At 34.5% G+C, this 23,553-nt stretch overlaps 1 protein-coding gene across 1 annotated transcript in view; it reads left to right on the top strand.

Moving 5' to 3' along the window:
• FER1L6 (fer-1 like family member 6) overlaps positions 1 to 23,553 on the top strand; it is a 253,827-nt gene that overhangs the window by 150,680 nt on the left and 79,594 nt on the right. The window contains exon 22 of the mRNA XM_074266003.1: positions 12,897 to 13,046. Within this exon, the coding sequence (XP_074122104.1) occupies positions 12,897 to 13,046 (150 nt within the window). The remainder of the gene's footprint in view (positions 1 to 12,896; positions 13,047 to 23,553) is intronic.

Here is a 23,553-nt window from a genome sequence, read left to right as displayed (position 1 = left end):
TCATTTTAGATAAACAAACAAGATTAGTAATAATAATTATAATAAAAATAATTATAATAATAAGAGTAGCTAACATTTATATAATACTTATTATATGCCAAACATTGTGCTAAGTGTTTGATTATTATCTACTTTGATCCTCATAACCGCCCTAGGGGGTAGATGCTATTATTATTGCCATTTTGTAGATGGAAAAAGTGAAGCTAAGAAAAGTTAAATGGCTTGCCCAATGTCACACAGAGCTAATAAATATATGAGGCAGGATTTGAACTCAAGTCTTCCTAAATGAAGATCCTACACACTTTCAACTTCACCAAGTTGTGATAATAGTGCCAAGGTAGTTTATAGATATAGTAACATCACTGGCTAAATTGTCTTTGTATTTTTTTTTCTAACTGTCCGGCAGTTCAGAGACACTATAGGTATCTTTCTACTTTAAGCAAGTCCATTATATAAAAATCTGAAGGAGAAGGTACTTGGTGCAATGGATAAGAGTACTAAATTAGGAGTCAGAATGCCTTGAATTCTAATTCTATCTCCACTCATACTAGTTATATAACTCTGAGCAAATCACTTACCCCCCCTCTCAATCACTGTTTATTCATCTATAAAATGGGGATAATAACACATACTTCCTATGGTTATTGGGAGTATCCAATAAGATCATATATAAAGTAACTTGCAAACTTTAAGGCATGCTCTCTGTCTCTCATCTCTCTCCTATCATCTGTTCTTATCTTTATCATGTCTCTGTCTATCTGTCTTTCTCTCTGTCTGTCTCTCTTTCTCTCCTTCTCCCTCCTTCCTTTTTCTCTCTCTCCCTTCCTTCTCTTTCTCTGTTTCTCTGCTCTCATATATTCTTATCTTTATCATCTCTCTCCCTTTCCCCCTTCCTCTTTTCCTTCCTACCCACCTCCATATGTGTATATATATGTACACATATATATGATATATTTTCAATATATACATGCATATATGCATCCATCCATGTATATGTATGTACATATATATAAATATAGATGTATTTAATGTATGCATATGCTTATTATTATTGTTGTTGCTGTTCCCCATTTGTAAGATTGTTTTTCAGTTTACAAAATAACTCACCTAAATACTAATTGATCTGAAGGCAAAGAACTTCCCTGGCATATATGTTTTTATTCCAGGGACCCTTTCTTTTATCTAGGTTCTCTTTATTGACATAAATTGCAATCCTTTTACTCCCTAATAATCAGTCTTCTTGGATTATAGTGAGAACTATCTCTTGGTAAAGGCCATTTTAGTGATGGGCATCCATCTCAGACCATAGCCTGACTGATTCTCAAACTAATGGCCCTCAAGCAGGCCCACTGCCTGCCTTGAATTTAAAGCTGTCCCAGTTTAATCTGAACTTTGTATTCATAGCCTTCTATGAAATTTTTTCACTTATAATCCATGAAAAGACATCAGAGGAGAACTTTAGTGGACACATTTATTATTCATCCCCTCTAGGTGACACAATGGCTTGAGTACTAGACTTGAAATTAAGCTCTAAATTCAAATCTTATTCAGATATTTAATAGTTGGGTTACTGAAATCAAATCATTTAACCCTTTAGTCTCATCTTTTTCATTTATAAAGTAGAAATAATAATAACATTTACTTCACACAGATCTTTGTAAGGATCAAATGAGATTACATATGTAAATAACTTAGCAAATCTTGAAGAACTTCAGATATTTAATTAGCAGCATGACCCTGTGTGACCAAATATCTTTGCCAAGAAAACTCCAAATGAGCACATGGAGAGTCAAACATGACTTAAATGACCCAAAAGGGGAGTAGGAGATGTATTACCTCCTAAATTGTCTAGGTATTCTCTAATACTAGAGAATTAAAGAATTAAATTAAATTAAAGAAATAAAGAATTAAAAAATGACAAGACCAAAGACTTAGAGCAAGACAAGATCTTAAAAATCACTTGCAAAAATTTAGAGATAAAGTACCACAGACCCCAGAAAAGTTAAAGTTTGCCTAAGGTCACCAGGAAGTGAGTCAGCAGGTCTCTTGACTTCAAATTCAGTATGTTTTTCCTTGTGCCTAAGGTTGCTTTTCATCTTTTAAATTGCTGTTTGAAATTATTATTGCTTTAAAAAATCAAAGCTATATACAACAGAGAGAGCACTTTCATAAGTATAATCTAATGACTGTTTTATTTGGTATTTGTTAAGTTCCAAATAAAAACATTTTTAACAAAAATTTTATAACACCAATATTTTTACATAATTGGATATTTTTCTATTTTGTCCATAATTTGTATTTAGCCTTCTTCTGCACAAATTCAATTCTGAAAAAAAGAAAAAACTTTTTAGTTATGGGAAGCACTAAAATGAACAAATATGCTGTGAATATGCGGTAAAGGTTTTAAATGTTCTTGGATCACTAGAGAAGCCTCATCATTAATCTATCTTTACAGTCTGCTCTATTTTTCATCGCCAAGCCTATAAACAGCACATTAATCTCTTATCTCCAGTCTTAGAAAATAGATTTTCTCTGTTCTCAATATGAAACCAAACACAACATCCTGAAAGATGTTTGAGGCCTGATTTTTTGGGATAGCTCAGTATCTTTCTGAGAGATGATTTTTATTACTTTATTGTTTATTGTTGTTGAAATAAGATATAAAGCCTGGGAAAAAAGAGCAATACTCTGCCCTCAAGGATCTTATACTCTAACAAGGGAGATAAAATATCTAGATAAATAAGTGTGATAGAAAGCAAAATGTGAGAAGGGTAAATAAAAGAAGGACCAGGGATAAGGAGATGAGAAATTTAAAGAATGAGATATCACTTTAACCTAAGGGACATCAGGGATGGTTCTATGTAGATAAATGCATCTAAATCTGGTTGGGAAGGGGAAAAAAAGAATAGGAGAGAGAGAGAGAGAGAGAGAGAGAGAGAGAGAGAGAGAGAGAGAGAGAGAGAGAGAGAAGAGAGAGAGAGAGAGAGAGAGAGAGAGAGAGAGAGAGAGAAAGAAGAAGAAGAAGAAGAAGAAGAAGAAGAAGAAGAAGAAGAAGAAGAAAAGGAGGAAGAAAGAAAAAAGATGAAAGAAAGAAAAGGAGAAAAATGATGAAAGACAAGTAGAAAGGAGGGAAGGAAGGAGGAAGAAAAAGAGGAGATGAAAGGAGGGAAATAGAGATGAATAAAGAGAAGGGGAAATGAGTGGAAGGAAGGAAGGAAGGAAGAAGGAAGGAAAGGAATGTGGGAGAAAGGAAGGGAGAGTCCTCAATACCTGGAGAGACTATTTTAAACACAAGGCAGTATAAATGAAGATGCAGAGATAGAAAAGAAAAAGAAGAGAATAGAAAATTATGTTATTCTCATACGTATTACTTTAGAATACTCAATGAGATCCTAGAATACAACCTAGTAATGTAAATGCAGACAGGCAGATGGGAACCAAATTGTGTCAGAGTCATGAATTTAGGCATTATTCAATAAACTTCACAGACCATTAGAGGTACAAAGTAGTAGTATTGAAGGGCCACAGAAGGCTACTGAATAGGGTGACGACATGATCAGAGTAATATATGTAAAAATATATAAAAAGTAAAATATATTTTAAAATAAAAAGTATATTAAAGCTGCAATATAGGCTATGCAGTTAGAATGGATAGAATTGAAGTAAAGAAAAGGAGTTAACAGCATTTTTGAATGGAAGCAATGAGAACTTGGGCTGTAATGGCTGTTGTAACACTGGGAAGAAATAATCCAGTGAAAGAAAGGTCCATTGGGAAGGAATGATCTAATGGATATAAAAGACACTGCATAGGTAGAAATGACAAAATTTCAATTTAATTCAATTCAAGGATACTTGTTGACTTTACAACTTATTGGATATGTAGAGTGAGTGACTTACTCTGAGAGAACAGAAGAATTTGTGGGAAAGCACCCAAAAAGGTAATCTCTGTAAGAAAAATAGATTGGTAATAAAAGGGGAAAAGCTAGGAAAAAAAGGGAAGAGAATTTAAGTGTTAAGGTGTTAACATACTAACAAGAAGCAACAAACAATTTACTAGAGCAGTTCTCCAGGAGAGCTTCTAGAAAGATCTCACTTCCAGCAAATATGGAGAGCAGAAAATTTGACATAGACTTCATCAAAAAATTGATATTTGTACTCCTGTTATGGCCAAATTCCATGTACAAACTAGTCTCCCTTTTAGAAGAGAAGATAAAAGGGCTAAAGGAAAGCATCTCCATGCTCTAGTTTATAAAAGAAAAGAAAATATTCCTCATGAAAATGGAAGAAAGACTTCAAGGTGAAATGGAAAGACAAAAAAATTTTTTTTAAAGAATTAGAAAACCTGTATCCAGTAGCTAGGGAGTGGAAAGATATCATAAAGAACACAAAGGAAGAAGAAGATATAGAAGGCTTAGTTAATCCTTGAATCTAAACCTCCCCCTTTAATTTCTGATCTCTTTCAGACTTTTGAATGTCTTTTGCCTTTTTAAGTATCCTATTTCCAGTTCCTTAACAAAATAGTTGATATTGTTGTTAAGTTATTATTGAGTTGATTTTCAATCCTGTCAGACTTTTAATGACCCCATTTGGGGTTTTCTTGGCAAAGATACTGGAATGGCTTGCCATTTCTTTATCCAACTCATTTTACAGATGAGGAAAGAAAGGCAAACAAGGTTAAGTGACCAGCCCAGGACTCACAGCTAGTAAGAGTCTTAGGCTAGATTTGAATTCAGGAGTATGAATCTTCCTGATTTTGGCCCAGAACTCTATCCATTGCAACACTCAGAGGATAGTACTTAGTAGGTGCTTAATAAATAATTGCTGGTTGAGATGTGAGACTCTTTTCAAAAAGACAGGAGATGGATGTTTTGAAGATAAACGAATGAAAAAAAAATTATAAGAAATTACTATATGGAAAGCATTATGTTAAGTGTTGGTGATACTAATACATAAGTAAAGACAGTTTTTGTTCTCAAGAAACTTTTATTCAAATGGAAGAAACAATGGTTATAGAGGAATAACAATATTTATCTTCCCAATGAATGTTAGTGGGTTAATCCAAGGAATTCCTCTGTCATTGAATGATATTTCCTTTGAGATACCTTTATAGCCAACAGTCATCTCTCCTGGGAGAGAGAAAAGAATTCATAGTTTGTGGGAACAGGTGTCCTTCCAAAAGTGTTGGGGTTATAACTAAGGAGAGTTCTATTTCCAACAGCTAGTCTCTAGGTTTCATCAGAGGAAAGTGGAAAGATAGCTGGAGTTGAAAATGTCAGTGAAGCAAAGAAGTAGAGAAGAATATAAAAGATGGTGTCATGTGCCATCCTGACAGAGGAAGAACTAGTATATAGTTGTTTGAGACTATTTGTTGAAATGTGTTTAGGCAGCTGCTTGTTGATCTAAATATAACAATAATTGTCTTCCCAATGAATGTTAGGGGGTTAATCCAAGGAGTTCCCTATCAACTTAATGAGGTCATTAAATGTCTATTTGGAACTTTGACTACATTCCTTTAAGGAGTATTTGGTCATGTCCCTTGATAATTTTATTGAGACATTAAGGCCATTTTCTGGGCACTGGTGATGAATTAATTGGCTTGGCTGTTATAGTATAAACCTCTCTATTTTTGCTAAGCATATAAAAAAGCAGTCATTTTCAAAAAAGTCTTTTTTTGCTATATTTTGGTGAAATACTAAGAGAGATGAACAGAAAAGAGAGTAACAGAAAAGAGCAGGCATATTGCTATGAATCTATGGCATACAGCTGTAAAAAGCCTGGATATAAAAACAACAACTTTCAAGAAGTCAGTAGTGATGAAGAAAACTTTGTAATTGTACATACTTTCAGACATTAATTTTATGAATAGAGTTCCTAGATTCATGATTTCCAGGAACTTCAGTTCCTGGATAGAACTTCAGTTCTATACCCCAGTGTCAGAGAAGTAGTGATAGAACGTCTTGAACTATGGGCTACAAGTCTGGAGAGAAGAATGACCTGGCTGAGAAAATGAAGTTGTTGAAGCTCAGACTTCTGGAGTAAAGTTAAGAGCTCCTGAATCCCATTGCCTTGGTAAAGTGTTAAGTTCCTCAGGAGTGCTTAATCAGAACCAGACTTCTAAAAGAAGTTTTTCCCATCTGTCCCTACATTTGGAACACTATAAGGGAATGAGTTATGATAGAAACAAAAAATCCTAGAATTTTCTTTCCATTATTATTCAGAGCTGTAGTAAGTCTGATGGAAGGGAATTCTTTCTAGGACAATAGTGGACTGCATTTCCTTCTGGGGGAATTCCTAGCTCACATGGTAGTACCATAAGGTTGTAGGCCTGTATGCAGCTCTATATTAAAGATAAGATTTAGTGGATTAGTATTTTCACCTCTTTTTTGTTGTTGTTTGCTTGGTTGGTTTTTGTTTTGTTTTGTTTTTGTTTTTCGAGATCAGTAAAATAGTTTCTTGGGAGTTTGATTGGTATAGCACTAAATAGATTGGCTTAAGTAGTATTATCATCTTTATTATATTCACTCCACCTATCCAAGAGCACTTGATATTTTTCCAGTTGCTTAGATCTGACTTTATTTGTGTGGAAAGTATTTTGCAATTTTACTTATATAGTTCCTAACTTTCTCTTAGCACAAAGATTCCCAAATATTTTATGCTATCAACAGTTATTTTATTTTATTTTATTTTTTATTAATTTTTATAATTATAACATTTTGACAGTACATAAGCATAGGTAAATTTTTTTACAACATTATCCCTTGTACTCCCTTCTGTTCCAAATTTTTCTCCTTCTTCCCTCCACCCCCTCCCCTAGATGGCAGGCATTCCCATACATATTAAATATCTTATAGTATATCCTAGGTACAATATATATGTGCAGAACCGAATTTTGTTGTTGTTGTTGTTGCAAAGGAATAATTGTATTAGGATATCAACAGTTATTTTAAATAGAACTTCTCTTTGTATCTCCTGCTGTTGGATTTTATTAGTGATGTATAAGAATGCTGATGATTTATGTGGATTTATTTTGTATCCTGCAACTTTGCTAAAGTTGTGGATTATTTCTGATAGTTATTTAGTTGATTCTCTAGAGTTCTCTAAGTATACCATCATATCATTTGCAAAGAATGATAATTTGGTTTCCTCATTACCTATTCTAATTCCTTTCATCTTTTTTCTTTTCTTATTGCCAAAGCTAATATTTCTAATAAATACTAAACAGTAATGGTGATAGTGGGCAACCTTGTTTCACCCCTGATCTTAATGGGAATGATTCCAATTTATCCCCATTATATATGATTGCTGATGGTTTTAAATAGATGCTACTGACTGTTTTAAGAAAAAGACCATTTATTCCTATACTCTCTAGCGTTTTTAATAGGAATGGGTTTTGGATTTTATCAAATGCTTTTTCTGCATCTATTGAGATAATCATATGGTTTTTGTTAATTTGATTACTGATAGAGTCAATTATGCTAATAGTTTTCCTAATATTGAACCAGCCTTGCATTCCTGGCATAAATCCTACTTGGTTGTAGTGTATTATCCTGGGGATGATTTTCTGTAATCTTTTTGCTAATATTTTATTTAAGATTTTTGCATCAGTATTCATTAAGGAGATTGATCTATAATTTTCTTTCTCAGTTTTCATCCTACCTGATTTAAGTATCAACACTATGTCTGGGTTATAGAAGAAATTTGGTAGAAGGCCTTCATCCCCTATTTTTTCAAATAGTCTATATTGTATTGGAGTTAATTGTTCTTTAAATGTTTGGTAGAATTTACATGTAAATGCATCTGGTCCTGGGGATTTTTTCTTACGGAGTTGATTAATAGTTTGTTCTGTTTCTTTTCTTTTTCTAAAATGGGACTATTTAAGTGATTTATTTCCTCTTTTGTTGGGCAATATATATTTTTGTAGGTGTTCCTCCATTTCACTTAGGTTGTCAAATTTATTGGCATAATGTTGGGTAAAATAACTCCTAATAATTGGTCTAATTCCCTCTTCATTGGTGAATAGTTCTCCCTTTTTATTTTTGAGACTAATAATTTGATTTTTCTCTTTCCTTTTTCTAATCAAATTAATTAAAGGTTTATCTATTTTGTTGGTTTTTTTCATAAAGCCAACTCAGTTTTATTTATAAATTCATAGGTTGTTTTTTTTTACTTTCACTTTTATTGATCTCTCTTTTTAGTTTTAGAATTTCAAGTTTGGTATTTGATTGGGGTTTTTTTTAATTTGTTCTTTTTCTAGCATTTTTAGTTGCAAGCCCAATTCATTGATCTTCTCTTTCTCTATTTTATGCAAGCAAGCCTCTAGAGATATAAAATTTCCCCTTATTATTATTAGCTGCATCTCACAAATTTTGGTATGTTGTCTCATTATTGTCATTCTCTTGAATGAAATTATTATGTCTATTATTTGCTATTTCACCCATTCATTCTCTAGGATGAGATTATTTAGTTTCCAATTACTTTTTAGTCTATTTTCCCTTGGCCTTTTATTGAATGTAATTTTTATTGCACTGTGATCTAAAAAAAAATGCATTTACTATTTCTGCCTTTCTGGATTTGATTTTGAGGCCTTTATGTCCTAATATATGGTCAGTTTTTGTATAGGTTCCATGAGCTGCCGAGAAGAAAGTGTACTCCTTTCTGTCTCCATATAATTTTCTCCAAAGGTCTATCATATCTAGGAAGAAATTTCTCTGATGATGAGTCTTCCTCTGATTTACATGCTAGTCCCTTGAGACTATTCAGCTTCTGTGCATATCATGTGATTACAGGTACTTCACAGATCTTACATCCAATTTCTATCATTCCCCATAGATCCAAAGTTAGCACTAGATAGTGACTTCTGCTATAGTATGTTATGATACTTTGTTAGCTCTCTTATATCATCAATCACTGGTATATTCTCCAAGTGAAATAGAATGTTTCCTATTCATTTTTTTCATCCTTTGTGACTTTGCTACAAGAGAGTCATCCAATATGGTGGGGACTTTCTTTTAAATGGACTGACATTGTGTGGATACCAGTATAATTTGGTACTTACTCTTTCCTCATAGCCAGTAGATTTTTTTTTCTTCTTTTAAATATTATTTTTCCCAGTCTCATGTAAAGACAATTTTAACATTCTCTTCATCAAATTTTCTTCTTCTCTTCTTCAACCCCCCCTCCCTAAGACAGTAAGCAATTTGATTTAGGTTTTATATATATATATATATATATATATATATATATATATATATATATATATATATATGAGGGACATAAAAAGGGGACCCAGAGAAACTCATAATCTAATAAAATGTTTTGTACACAGAACAGGTTGGCTGGAAGACAGAATGTAGGTTATAAGCATGGACATGCTTATTTCAGTTATCATTCATGCTGTGAAAGAAGAAATAGACCAAAAGAAAAACAATGAAAAAAATAAAGTGAAAAACAATATGCTTCAATCTGCAGTAACACTCCATCAATTCTTTCAGTGGATGTGGATAGCATTTTTCATCATGAATCCTTTGAAATTGATTTGGATCATAATACTGCTGAGAATAGCTGTCATTTATAGTTGATCATTGTACAATTTTGTGTTACTGAGTCTAATGCTCTCCTGGTTTTGCTTACCTCACTCTTGCCAGTTCTTCATATGTTTCTGCGTAGGTGTTTCTCATCATTTTTATATCAGAGTAGTATTCCATTATAATAATAATATCCTACAACTTGTTCTGCCATTCCCCAAATGAGGGCTATCTTCTTTTCCAGTAATACATATTGCTTTTACATTCTTCTGTACAGCTCTCATTACAAATTGATTTTTACTTATTTGATATTCCCCATCTATAAATATGTTCTATCCTTCTTATAGAATGCCTTGAACATAGAGACTTTCCCTTTTGTGTTTCTATCCTAAAACACAGTAAATTTTAAAAATTAATTTGTTGATTAGTTAGTTAAAAAGAAAAGGCCTCACCATCCTTCTAGTCTCAGGCTTGTAACTGCAACATTATCCTAGACTCCCTATTTTCCTTCATGCCACATATACAGTCAGTTGTCAATGTCATTTCTACTTTCCCAAACTCTCTAGTATCTAATTCCTTCTGTCCATTCATACTACTACCATCTTAGTTGGGGCCTTCAATAGTACTCACAAAGATTATTGCAGTAGCCTCCTAATTGGATTCTCCTCCCTCCTACGCAATACATTGTACATGTTGCTGCTGAAGTAATTTTCCTAAGTTCAGAACTTACTCTCTTACTCAATAAATTCCACTGGCTTCCCTATTGTTTGTAGAATAAACTATATATTTCTCTCTTGAAGGTCTCATACAATTCATCTCCAATGTGTCTTCTCAACATCATTGAGACATTGCTCCCCCATCCCATATTCAGTAAAGCAGCCAAACTTTCTTCCTTATACATGGCATTCCAATTCCCACCTCTAAACCTTTGCATTGGTCCATCTCCCATGCCTTTAATACTCCTTCCTTGTCTCATAAGAACACTTCCTTTTAAAATAAAGATCAAGTTCTGTTTTCTACATGAACCTTTTATTAGTTCCCCCAAACAATAGTTCCCTTTTTCAGAAACTGCCCTGCATTTATTTTCTTTTCTTTATATGTTTATATGTATGTGTGTATACAGTATCCTGGCACATAGTACATAGCAAGAGTTCTTAAATTTTTTTTTTACTTACAATCTTTTTTTTGCCTGAGAAATCTTTGTGCAACCTAGGGGTATAGGTATATAAAGTAAGTATACAAATCAAAGATTGACTGATAACAAATCACAATTTTGTAATCCCCACCTTCAGTTATGTGATCCATGTAGGGCCACTCACCATAGTTTAAGAATGTTTGGCATATAGTAGGTGCTTAATACACACTTGATTGATTGAAAAGCATCTACAAATTAGAAAGATCTAAAAATTTAATGGCTGCCTCAGGAGGTCAAGTGAATTGTTAGAGACCACATGTGAAGTTTCTAAGCAGAGGCTTAATGAATGATGGAATCCAACCTTAAGAAAGACAGAAATCCCCTTTGCAACATAAGTTGCTTATACAATCTATATATATGCCTGCATGTTTCTAGTGACATAATTGGAGGAAATTTCTATTAAAGAAAAAGTTAAACTAAATAGATGACCTCTGAGGTGCCTTCCAACTCAGAATCCATGACTCTATAATAGAGACTGGTCTGAAACTTCACTAATATAGGGAAACCCTCAAGGAAATTTCCTCTACAAGGACAGGTTCCAACATTTTCTCCAACTTAAAGTCAGAAAGTTGTCTAAAGCATTAAGATAATAAAGGATTCACCCAAGATCATATACCCAGTGTATATCAAAGGCTGGACTTGAACCCAAGTTATTTTGTCTTCAAGACCAGCCTCTTATCTACTATGTCTTATACAGATATTAGAAAGAATATAAAATTTGCCATTAGAAGAAACTATAAGGAATTGTCTTGAGGCAGCTAGTTGAAGTGGATAGAGAGCTAGAATAGGAGTCAGGAAATCCTGAGTTCAAGTATGATCTTTGTGTGACCCTGGGAAAATCACTTAATCTTAGTCTGCCTCAGTTTTCTCATCTGTAAAATGGGGATAATAATAGCATCGACCTCCCAAGATAATTGTGAGGATAGAGCAAGATAATATTTATAAAACACTACAATTATCTGAATAGCTGCTATAAATAATAGTATATATTTATTCAGCTGTAATTAATTTAATTATATATAATTACCCCATAGCATTATTCATTTTCTATAGGACAATATTGGTGGCTTTGCCCTGTCCCCTTCCACTCTCAACTCTTTCCTCCTCCATTTAAATCCCTGGAAAGTTTTCAGTTTTTTCTTCCATAAAATTAAGGATTGGATTTGTCTAAGTGAGAAGGACAGGACTCTATGGGATTAAGAGGAGGTGTATGTTTTGGGGTGGTAGTAGAAAGAATCTCATGCTATCCTTCATTGCTGGTAGTGGGTATGAGTATAAGTACACCTTGCTCAGTGTGAGCTAGCTGATTTTCCAAGGCCTTATTCTGTCCCTGGGGCTGAGGCCACTTTGAGAAAAGAGAGGAATTCACAGTTTTGCTTCCCTTTGGTTCTGTGTTTGTAGGACAGGTTCTGTGCTGGAGGCAAATTCTGTGTGTGCATTTATCTTTGTGTCTAAAATAAATCCAGTATAAACATCTGGACATATTTGGTTAAATTTATGTCTCATCTAATAGTTCTGTTTATGTTTTGTGACCATAACCCTCAGGCAATCAATTAAGGGTCACAATCTGATCATACATCTTAACTGCCATAACTGTAGAATGCAAGTTCTTTTAGGACTTTTTAATTTTTGTTTAATTTTTGGTCTATATATCCCCAGGGCCTTGCTTGGACCTGACACTTTTTTCTGGCTTAAAGTGGGGGTATGAGTGTGGGTATATGGAGTTATTTTATCCCTCTAGGGAACTTTCAGGTTAAAAAAAAAATTATCTCTATGCGGATAGCTAATTGTTCTACAATTTATCACTTAGGAAAGTTTCCTGTGGAAGAGTGTGTGTATATACTTATTGAGTATAATTTATTTAAAATGTTCCTGAACCTTCTTATGGCCATTCTTTTCAGTTTTCCTTGGGTATTTTGTATTTATGAGAAATCATTGAATAAATTCCTGTTCCTGAGTCTGGGGGAATATGGAGAGAAAGTAGAAGAAAAGTTGAAAGAAAAGGGAGAAGAGAGCCCTAGAAAATATGGCTAATAAAAATCCAAATGTCATGGATCTTAAAGATTATTTTCTATGTTGAAGGTCAAGTTTAAAAGGAATTTAAAAGCTCAGGTTGGTCACCACGCAGATGTCACTGATATCAAGGAAATGTTATTTGTTTGTTTGTTTTTCCTTAGGGAAAACCAGAATATTTAGGCTCTACTGTGGCTGCTCCCATTGTGAAGCTTGTGGACCATGAATATGAACCACCCAGACTTTCCTATCATCCAATTTTTTGTGGCCATATTGATGGAGGGGACCTCCTTGCAGTGTTTGAACTTTTACAAGTAAGTGGTCAAATACATGTAACGATTCTTCAGATGACATCAGATATCAGGATACAGCCAGTCTCTCAATGTCACAGAACAGTGGGGACAATGTCAGACAGATAGTCTCAGTGAATCACTACAATGGTAATAGAAAGAACATTAAACATAGAGTCAGGAGATTTGAATTCAAATCCTGATTCCTAAACTTATTAGATACATGATAATATGCAAATCACTGTATCTTTTCTGACCTTTTAATTCCTCATCTATAAAATGAGGATGTCAGCACTTTCACCCCATAATTCATAGGGTTGTTGTAAGAATAGTAATGTAAACAGTCATCTTTGTATAAATATATATGTATAATGTAATATACTTTAGCTGAAAAGTATTTTGTAAATAGCAACATATTATATACTTTATGTATTAATATACCAATGTATACATTATTAATATTCATTATATATTTATAACATGTGCACATTTATTTAGTGCATTAGTACCTAAAAAGAACTTTTCTGAGAGCTAATAGCATATTATAATAAATTCATAACATTCCACAAAAATGAAACAGAAAATAGACCTCTAATTACTTTGCTATAAAGAACTACTACTTTCTTATACCAATTCAAAGATTAAGTGACTTGTCTGAAGTTAAACGCCCAGGATGTGTCAGGATTTGGAGCTAAATGCAAACCTTCTTGTCTCTGAGACCGGCTTTCCATCCACTATGGCATGCTATCTTTGTTTGATAATACTTCTCAAATGACCATAATTATTTCCAATATTTCAGTGGACCCAGGATCTTATTATTGTAGGCATTTTCTCCATGGGAGTAAGTTCAACCAGCCATGCCTCCTCCTGTGTTATTCTCATATTCCGTGGATTAGTCACAAAAGACCCATCTGAAATGTGTGAGAATATATATTTAGGGGTGGGGAAGCTTCCTCTGGCTCTTTCCACATCCTGTGGGTAGCAGAATAACCCTCAAGCTGCCTATCTGATAGCCCTCAGGATCATTGCAAAACTAGTTCACATCCTTTTCTAACAATACATTTCCTTGGTGTTAATCACTTATACTTCTTTTTCAGCATAAGTCATTGTGGGAGGTAGAGGCTGTCACTTGCTGACACCCACTTTGAGTTTCTCCAATGCTATTTGAGATTTCCCCAACTTGAATCCTTTAGAGAATGTAAGAAAACAAAATTCGCAATTATATAGCAATTCCAGTAGAACATTTTATGTTGGAAATATAGATTTTGTGCTAAGGAGTCTCTTGAAATTGATAAAAAGCACTGGGTAGCTTCCTAAGAAAGAGGCTACATGCTAGGTCAAAAACCTAGCTCATGTAGTCCAAATACTCCTGAGTGACAGAACCAGGTGAAATGGTAATTGGGGGAAATTTAACAAAATTTTAAAAAATTAAAATGCAATAGAACTTAAATAATGTCAATATATGTTTTTCTAAGATAATATATTACTAAATAAGGTTTAGTGGTCCTGTTTCTATTTGAGTTTATTTTTACTGGTGTGGTGGATAGAATGTTTAACATGAAGTCATATAAATATATACACATATATAGTCATATATACATATCACATATATGTATAGATATATATTTATATATAGTCATATATACATATCATATGAGTTATGATCATGACTCATAAACTTGTTAGGGGGGAGACAATCTCCCACTAATTTTTTGAGAAAGAAAGACAAACAATAATTACAAAAACAGCAGCTAGTAATGATCAGAGACAGGAAAGATCAAAGGCAAAACGAAGAGGGGATGGTACAGGATGAGATGGATAGAAAGTGTCATGGAAACAATAAACATAAAACTTGAACAGACTTCTAGAGATAGTAGAAGACAGAAGGGCTTGACATCCATGAGGTTTTAAAAAGTAAGACACACATGAAGGACTGAATAGTAACAATAATAATAACATGTACCAGGCACTATGCTAAGTGCTTCACAATATTATTTCATTTGATCATCACAATAACCTTGGGTTGTAGGTAATATTATAATCACTATTTTATGGTTCAGGAAATTGAGGAAGACAGATGTTAAACGACTTGCCTAGAGTCACACAACTAATAAGTATCTGAGGCTAGATATGAACTCAGGTCCTTTTGACTCCAAGCCTAATACTCTATTCACTGTCACTACAAATTGCAACATGAATTATTGGGTGTGGTATAATTAGCATATGTATGTAAGAATTGCTGCACTGGGCCAGATCCATTTGGCTAAGGATTCTTTCCAGGGGCATTAATAGCTGTTCTCCATGAAGTCAGTATCAAAAGATTAGGAACTTAGCTTTGCAAAGAGTTCTGGCTTTCTTTAGTGAGTCATTGTGAACTTAACATTTACTGAACATATGTATGTGAGGAAAGATAAAACTAACATATGCCAGTATTTAGGGAAAATCTGTGGTTAGGAAGAAGGGTTGGGGTAGACCATACTATTTCCATAGAGAAATATCCTTCAAAATGGATTGGAGAATCCAAAATTCACACTAAGACTTAAGGGCTGAGATCCAATGGACTGAGATAAATAGGCAAATCAATTAGTAATAATAATGACTCCTTTTCATCCCTCTTTCAGAGTATGCTGAGGTTTGGTGAAAGAACTTATGCTTTCTTACCATGACCTTTCATGATTTTATAGCCCTCGTCCCTTTGAACTTTTGCTGGCTATATGATAATGCTTCAAGGATCTGTGGTTTGACAGAATGTATACCACCATTCCCTTTACCAACATAGGAAATGAAGCATTTCCATTCAGTTTCCATTCAGTTGTGAGCAAAATAACCCATTACCACTATGATGAATTTCTTTACTATCTTGGTTTTGGGGACCTAGGTAGTGGATAAAGTGAACAAAGTGCTGGTCCTGGAGTCAGTTCAAATCCAGCTTCAAATACTTACAAGCTGTATGGCAGCAAATCACTTCACCTCAGTTTCCTCATCTATAAAATGAGCTGGAGAAGGAAATGGCAAACCACTCTAGACTCTTGTCTCAGCCAAGAAAACCTCAAATGAGGACATGAAGAGTTAGGTACAACTCAACAACAATCAGGGAAATGAAATGCAAGAAATTTCCTCTATGTGTGGCAACTCTCCAAAGGCTAGGGAGACTTGTCATTAGATGAATATATTAAGTAGCAACATTCCCCTTAACATTATTACCCTACAAATACTACTTTCTTTAAAACACAAAGAAATTCAATTTTGGTTATGGTGCCATTTTGGTTTCTAAAAACACTGTAACAATGATGTGTGTCACTTCAAGCCATCATTCCATCAATATACTTGAAAATTAATTTCATTCAGGTTACACCTTTCATTAAAAATGTCCCTCAGAACACCTATTGTCTTTTGTTTTGATTTGTGGGTATTCTAAAGTCTAAGTTATAATTCACATTGCTTTTTATGGACTCAATAGCAAGATTCATTTTGCTACTTCCTTGAAGATAGTGTTGCTATTCAGTAATTTCAATTGCATCCTATTCTTTGTGACTACATTTGAGGTTTTCTTGGCAAAGATAATAGAATGTTTTGCCACATTGCCTTCTCCAGCTCATTTTACACATGAGGAAACTGAGGCAAACAGGATTAAGGTGATTTGCTCTGGATCCTCCAATTAGTGTCCAAGACCAGATATGAATTTAGGCCTGATACTCTATGCACAGTGCCAACCAGTTGCCCCATGTCTAAAAGACATAAATCTGAAGTACATGGGAGTTTTCCCTCTCTTCTTGAAATAAAGCATGCAACATCCTCCAGGACAGGGCTTCTTTTGACATTGTTGATCTTTTCTCTCTTTCTTGGTATTCTCTTGTTTCTAGGTTTGCAGGATACCATTTTCTCCTCGTTTTCCTCCTAACTATTTGACCACTCCACTCCTTCTCTGTCTCCTTTACTGCATTTCCTTCCAGATCACAACCTCCAGATTATCTTCTCTATACTATTTGGTGATATCAATTCTCATGGATTTAATTGCCATTGCTATGTTGTCAATTCTGAAAACCATCTATCCTGATCAAATATTTCAGCTGATTTCTAGTCTTGCCTCTTCAATTGCTTTTCAGACCTCTTGAACTGGAGCAGTAAACTCAACAGGTCCAGACCATAATTCATTATTTTTTGCCTTAAATCTTTCTATCCCTCCTACCTTCCTTAATGCTGTAGAGAGTAATACCATCCCCCCACTTTCTCAGACTTAGAAATTAGAAATTATCCTGGATTTCTCACTATCTCTCATCCTTATAGCCAAGCTGCTGCCAAGGTCTGTTGATATTACTTTTGTAGCATTTCTCAACTACCACATTACCATCACTTTAGTGCAGGCTCCCATCACCTCACACCTATATTGTGGCAATATCCTGCTGAGGGATCTATCTGCCTCAAGTCTTTCCTTACTCTCATCTTTCTTCTGTTCAGCTAGATTTTCTTAAAGCTCAGGTATGACCATATCACTCTCCTACTCAGCAAACTCCAGTGGCTCTCTATTGCCCCCAGGATCAAAAACAAAATGTTTTGTATATCATTCAAAGACTTTTAACTGCCCCTTGCTTTGTCAGTCAACTTATACATTACTATCTGCCACATACTCTTTGATCTAGTGATTCTGGCTTCCTGGCTATTCCATGACCAAGAAGCTCCATTTATAGGCTATTGGGTATTTTCTGGCTGCCCCTATGCCTGGAATGCTCTCAATCTTTGCTGCATTTATTGATCTTCCTAGCTTCTTTTAAATCCGACTAGGAGTAATTTTACTAGAAAGCTTTCCTAAACCCTTCTTAACTCTAGTGCCTTTCCCTCTGTTAATTATTTTCTATTTATGCTATGTATAACTTGTTTTGTATTTATTTGTTTGCTTGTTGTTTCTTCCCATTAGATTGTAAATTGCTTGAGTGCAGTGATTGTACTTTGTCTCTTCTTATATCCCTACCACATAGCACAGGACTTGGCACATAGTAGATGCCTAATAAATATTAATTGATTTTTAAAAACCTAAAATACCAATTAAACTAAGATAAATATATGATTTGTATATACAAAATGTTATATAAGATCAGAGGAAGTAAAAATAATTTCTTCTTTGAGGGAGTGTGAGTACAGCTTGAGTAAAGTAGGAATCATAGCTCCTGCATTAAAAAGGGGGGAAAAAGAATGATTTTTAGAGAAAATGTCCTTCATGGATGCTATTTCTTCTGGCTCTACCATTTTTAACTGTGCAAGCAGGGTTAAATAGCTTAACCTTTGTTTTCTCATTTGCATAATCTATTTAATTTTATTACAATTCAAGAAACACATATTAAATCAAAGGCTCAGCTCCAGGGCTACATACACATAAATGAAGCCCTCAAGGAGTTTATTATCTTCTACTGAAAAATAAAAAAAACAAGGGTATATACCATAATTACCATCATTATTGTAGCTGATGCTGGTTGTTGTTCAGTCTTATCTGACTCTTTATGCTCTATTTAGGATTTTCTTATCAAAGTACTGGAATGACTTGTCATTTTCTTCAATTCACTTGCAAGTCATGGCATCACTTTCCTAATGTCATGGTCCAACTCATTTTACAGACTAGGAAACTGAGGCAAGCAATTGCCAAGGGTCACAAAGCCAGTAAATATCTGAGTCTGTATGTGAAATCATCAAGATATCTTTCTGACTCTAGGCCTGGCACTCTGTCCACTATCTGCCAAGCTGATGTTTACCTAATGCTTTAAAGTTGATAAAGTACTTTATCTGCATTATCTCATTTATCTCAATAAACCAGTGCAGCAGAAATACTAAGTACTATACTTCCAATTTTATAGATGAGAAAATTGACATATAGATCCAAATGAATAAAAGATAATTTGAGGAAAGAGGGTGCTAGCAACTATGAAGATTAAGAAAGGCTTTGAGTAGGAAGGAGAATCTTAGCTGTGCTTTGAAGAAAGTTCACTGTTCTAAGAGGTAGAGTAGAGGAAAAAGTGAATTGCAAATAATCAGATATCTGACCTTCTCCCACTGGTGAGTTCTTCCCAAAAGCTCTGTTTTGAGGAAGAGTCTAGCTCATTTTATCCTTCATTCTTCAGACTTCGTCACCTCCACTCCGACTCTCTCCCACTTGTTAGCTCTTTTTTATGTGCCCCTTCACACTAGAATAAAAGCTTCTCAAGAACTCTATATTTTATTACCGCATTTAGCACAATGCCTGGCACATAGTTAGGGCTTAATAAATGCTTGTTGACTTACTATGTAATGATCAGTTAAAAAAATAAATTGTATGATAGTTTGTTCAGAACATAGACTGCATGAATGGGGAATAATTTGAAATGTCTGGAAAGGCAGGTAGTATCCAAATTGTAGGGAGTCATAAATTTCAAGCTGAAGCATTTGCATTTTGTTCTAAAAATGATAAGCATCTATTTAGGGTTTTGTTTTATTTTACTTTTTAGCCAGACTCTTACTTTGGGAAAAATATAGGATATCCCAAAAGTCATCAGACATTTTAAAGTTTTAATTGTTTTAAAACTGCATCAAAATTTTTGAGACATCCTATATTTTAAAAAGTACAGTTAAAATAAATCAGATAGTAGGAAACACTAAAAATGCCAAGATGAATTAGAAGCTACGGCAATAGTCCTAGTGAGAAGTGATAAGGACCTGAATTAGACTGGTATTTGAGTTAGAAAAAAGAAGACCAAAGCAAGAAATGTTGGGAATGTAGAATTGCTTAAACTTAGCATCTGATTGGATGGAAGAGATGCAGTGTCAGGGAAGACTCTGAGATTATGAATCCTGGTGAGTAGGAAGATGGTAGAGCTATCAACAGAAATACAGAACTTGGGGTTAAGATTTACAGGTGCAGGGATTTATGGAAAAGATAATAAGTTCTATTTCAGATACATAAAATGGAGCTGATGATACCCATCTTGCATGCTGCATCTACATTTTAAAACTTCAGAAAGTGTTTATTATTTCAGAGAAGCAGGTTTGGCCTAGGTGGTGGAGACAGCTTTTAGGTCAGGAAGATCAGGGCTGAAATATTGCTTCTGACATTAATTGACTGTGGGATCTTGAACACATCATGTTCTCCCAGGCAACTTTCCAAGACTGTTGGTTGCAAAGGAGAAAAGGAATTTCCTTATGGAGAATTCACTGTACAAATGAAGTAATAGAGAACCACTGGAGTTTGTTGAGTCAGAGAGTTACAAGGTCAGACCCATGCTTTGGGAAAGGGAGATAAAATTGAAATATTTCTAAATTGCTTAAGTCATACCTAGATACTAGTGTTCAGTTCATTCAATAAGTATTTTATTAAATGCCTATTTGTGCCATATACAGTGTTAAGTGTTAGAGGGAATGCAAAGATAAATAAGTCATTTCTGGGTGTCACATTTAAAGATGAATAGTGATATTCTAGAGTTCATCTAGAACAAGACTGACTATTGGGTTAATGAAAGATCTTGAACCTATGTTAGATAAATTTTGGTTGCAGGAACTGGTAGAGGAAGAAAGGAAGGAAGGAAGGAAGGAAGGAAGGAAGGAAGGAAGGAAGGAAGGAAGGAAGGAAGGAAGGAAGGAAGGAAGGAAGGAAGGAAGGAAGGAAGGAAAGAAGGAAGAAAAAGAAAGAAAGAAAGAAACAGAGAAAGAAAGAAAGAGAGAAAGAAAGAAAGAAAGAAAGAAAGAAAGAAAGAAAGAAAGAAAGAAAGAAAGAAAGAAAGAAAGAAAAAAAGAAAGAAAGAAAGAAAGAAAGAAAGAAAGAAAGAAAGAAAGAAAGAAAGAAAGAAAGAAAGAAAGAAAGAAAAAAGGAAAGAAAGAAAGAGAAAAAGAAAAAACTTAGACACAATATAACAACGGTTTTCAGCAATTTGAAGGGTTCTCGGAGTGGAAGAGCAATTAGATCATATCCTAAAGAAACATATAGTGTTAGATCTTAGACTTAGAACTCCATAAATTCATCCCTCTCATTTTATAAATGGAAAAATGAAGAAAACAGAGAGAAGGGGTCATTTGCTCAAGGTCACACAAATATTTAATAAGAGACACAGAACTTGAATCCAGGTCCTTTAACTCCAAATGGTTTGGTTGACTAGAGGAATTTGCTCTGTTTTGCATGTCCTAGATATATAATTGTAATATGGTAGGGAAAATCTAGTCTGGAAACTCCTTATACAAATATAGATCACTTACTCTATAATATAGTCTTAGAGGTTGCTTTGGCCACTGAGATACTAAATGATTTGCCAAATGTAATATAGGTAGTGGGTATGACTATACCACATTGCTGCCCCAGAAGGCATAATTAGAATCAGTTTATAAAAACTTCAGCAAGGTAGTTTTCAACCCAATTTAAGAAGTAACTTCTTATCAATTAAAGTCAGCCAGAGTATAGAGCTCATAAGGTATCTAAAGAGGTATTACAAATATTGGATTTAACATATATTTTATTATATTTAACATATATTGGACTATCTGCCATCTAGGGGAAGGCGGGTAAGGAGGGGAAAATCTGGAATAGGAGGTTTTGCAAGGATCAATGTTGAAAAATTACCCATACATATGTTTTATAAATAAAAAGCTTTAATAAAATAAAAATAAATAAAGAGGTATTAAATTTTTCATCATTGCAGGGTCTTCAAGGGGGAATGTTGTAGTTACTGGATTCCCTGGCTAAGGAATTCTAGGATCTATGCATCAGCCCGCATTATTCCTCATTAAATTTTCAAATAAAATATTCCTCTTGAAAGTTTCTGTGACTACAAAGAAGTTGTTGGATTATCTGTGCATCCTATTTATCTAAGTCTCCTCTTACTGACCTCATTTCTATTTTAAAAATTTCAGTACTGTAACATTTCAAAATGCATGCTGCATTGTGGGTGTCTTAACATGGGGATTAAATGAGATAAGATTAGATAAAGCATTTATTAAATTACATATTACTGTATAAAAGATAATGTGTCTAGCCCTGAGAATATATACAAGTACAAGAGAAAGGCAGGAGTTTATATTCTAATTTTTGTTGTTTAGTCTTTTTTTCAATCATGTCTGCTTCTTGATGACCTCATTTGAAATTTCTTGGAAATAAGGGAGTGATTTTCCATTTCATTCTCCAGCTCATTTAATAGATGAAGAAAATTAGGCAAACAGGGTAAAAGTGACTTGCCCAGGATCATACAGTTAGTATCTGAGGTCAGATATGAACTCATGAAAATGAATCTTCCTGTTTGCAGTTGTCTCTCCACTGCACTACCTACCTGCCCTTCACATTCTAATAGGGGAATGATAAATTAAAAATGGTTAAAGTGGGTTGGGGAAATATGCCTAAGTAAGGGCTAGGTCAGAACAATCAGGAGGTGAGCCAAGTTAGAGGTGAGTATAGCTAGATGAGGGTACTTCCTGAAATGGTACTCACCAATGGAAGGAAGAGGCTACAAGATTGGAGGTATTTCCTTTGAGTGAAAGTAGAAAGGTATTCTAGAATCAGGAAGAAGTCAAGCCAGGTTAGAGATTTAAATGGAATTCAGATGGCATGAGGAATAGATCTGGATTTTCTCTGGGTGTTGTCACTGAGTTTCATGGAACTAGATAGGGAAAACGTAGTGCTGATCTTTTGAGAGTTGGCCTACACTGGTGCTATTTGATCCAATCTGGCGCTTAAACAAACCCTATCTGTTTATCTAAATTTCTCAGTGCAGCAGTTGTTTTAATGTATTTAGTAAATCATCCTATTTGATGCCATTATTATCCCATTGAAGAAATAGCTGCATGTTAGCCTGGAACAAATCTGTTAATTAGCACAATCTGTAAAGTGCTTTGGGATCTCTCTGGTTTAAATTGTCCTAGAAATAACTGATGGGGCTGACTGGCAGGGCTCTTCTCAGGAATTCAACTGGGGCGTTTTCCTATCCAGAGCATTTGATTGGCCAAACTCATCAGCCAGCCTCAGGAAGAGGAAACATATGGTGCTCTGTTTTCAAGATAAAACTAGAAACTGTAGCAGGGTTGCATCTGTGCTGTAACTTTACTCTCTGCAGGGAGAATTGATTATTGGCATGCTAGATTATATACAGTTTTGGACATTGACTCTTCACTACAGTGTCAGAGATACATCATCTTTATTGCTGAGATCTTGTGTACAGTCCCATCCATTAGGAATCTTAATTACCCTGAGCTTGTTTTGCATTCCTGGTGACTGACCCACTCAGAAAAATTCCTGTGGCTGTTTCTGGTAATAAGCTCATCCACCCCTGCTTCTGCCAAAACACCAGTTGTGTAGGAATCAGGAATGACAGGAAATCCAGTTTCCCTGGCTTTAGGCTCAGAGAAACTCATTGTACCATGTGGTTTTTTTGTTGTTTGTATTTCTTTTTTGTTTTATTTTTCTAACTCATGTCATTCAATCAAAAATATTTATCTGGCACTATCTGAGTGCAGAGCAGTGAGTCAAGGAGTAAAGTGAGAGAAAGTATTTAAATATAATAGTCACTGTCTTAAGAGTTTAGGATCAAGG

The sequence above is a fragment of the Sminthopsis crassicaudata genome, chromosome 1 (assembly GCF_048593235.1).
Source record: "Sminthopsis crassicaudata isolate SCR6 chromosome 1, ASM4859323v1, whole genome shotgun sequence".
NCBI classification, from domain to species: Eukaryota; Metazoa; Chordata; class Mammalia; order Dasyuromorphia; family Dasyuridae; genus Sminthopsis; species Sminthopsis crassicaudata.
The sequence above is the reverse complement of the archived record's forward strand: the minus strand, read 5'-3'. Positions and strand labels throughout refer to the sequence as shown.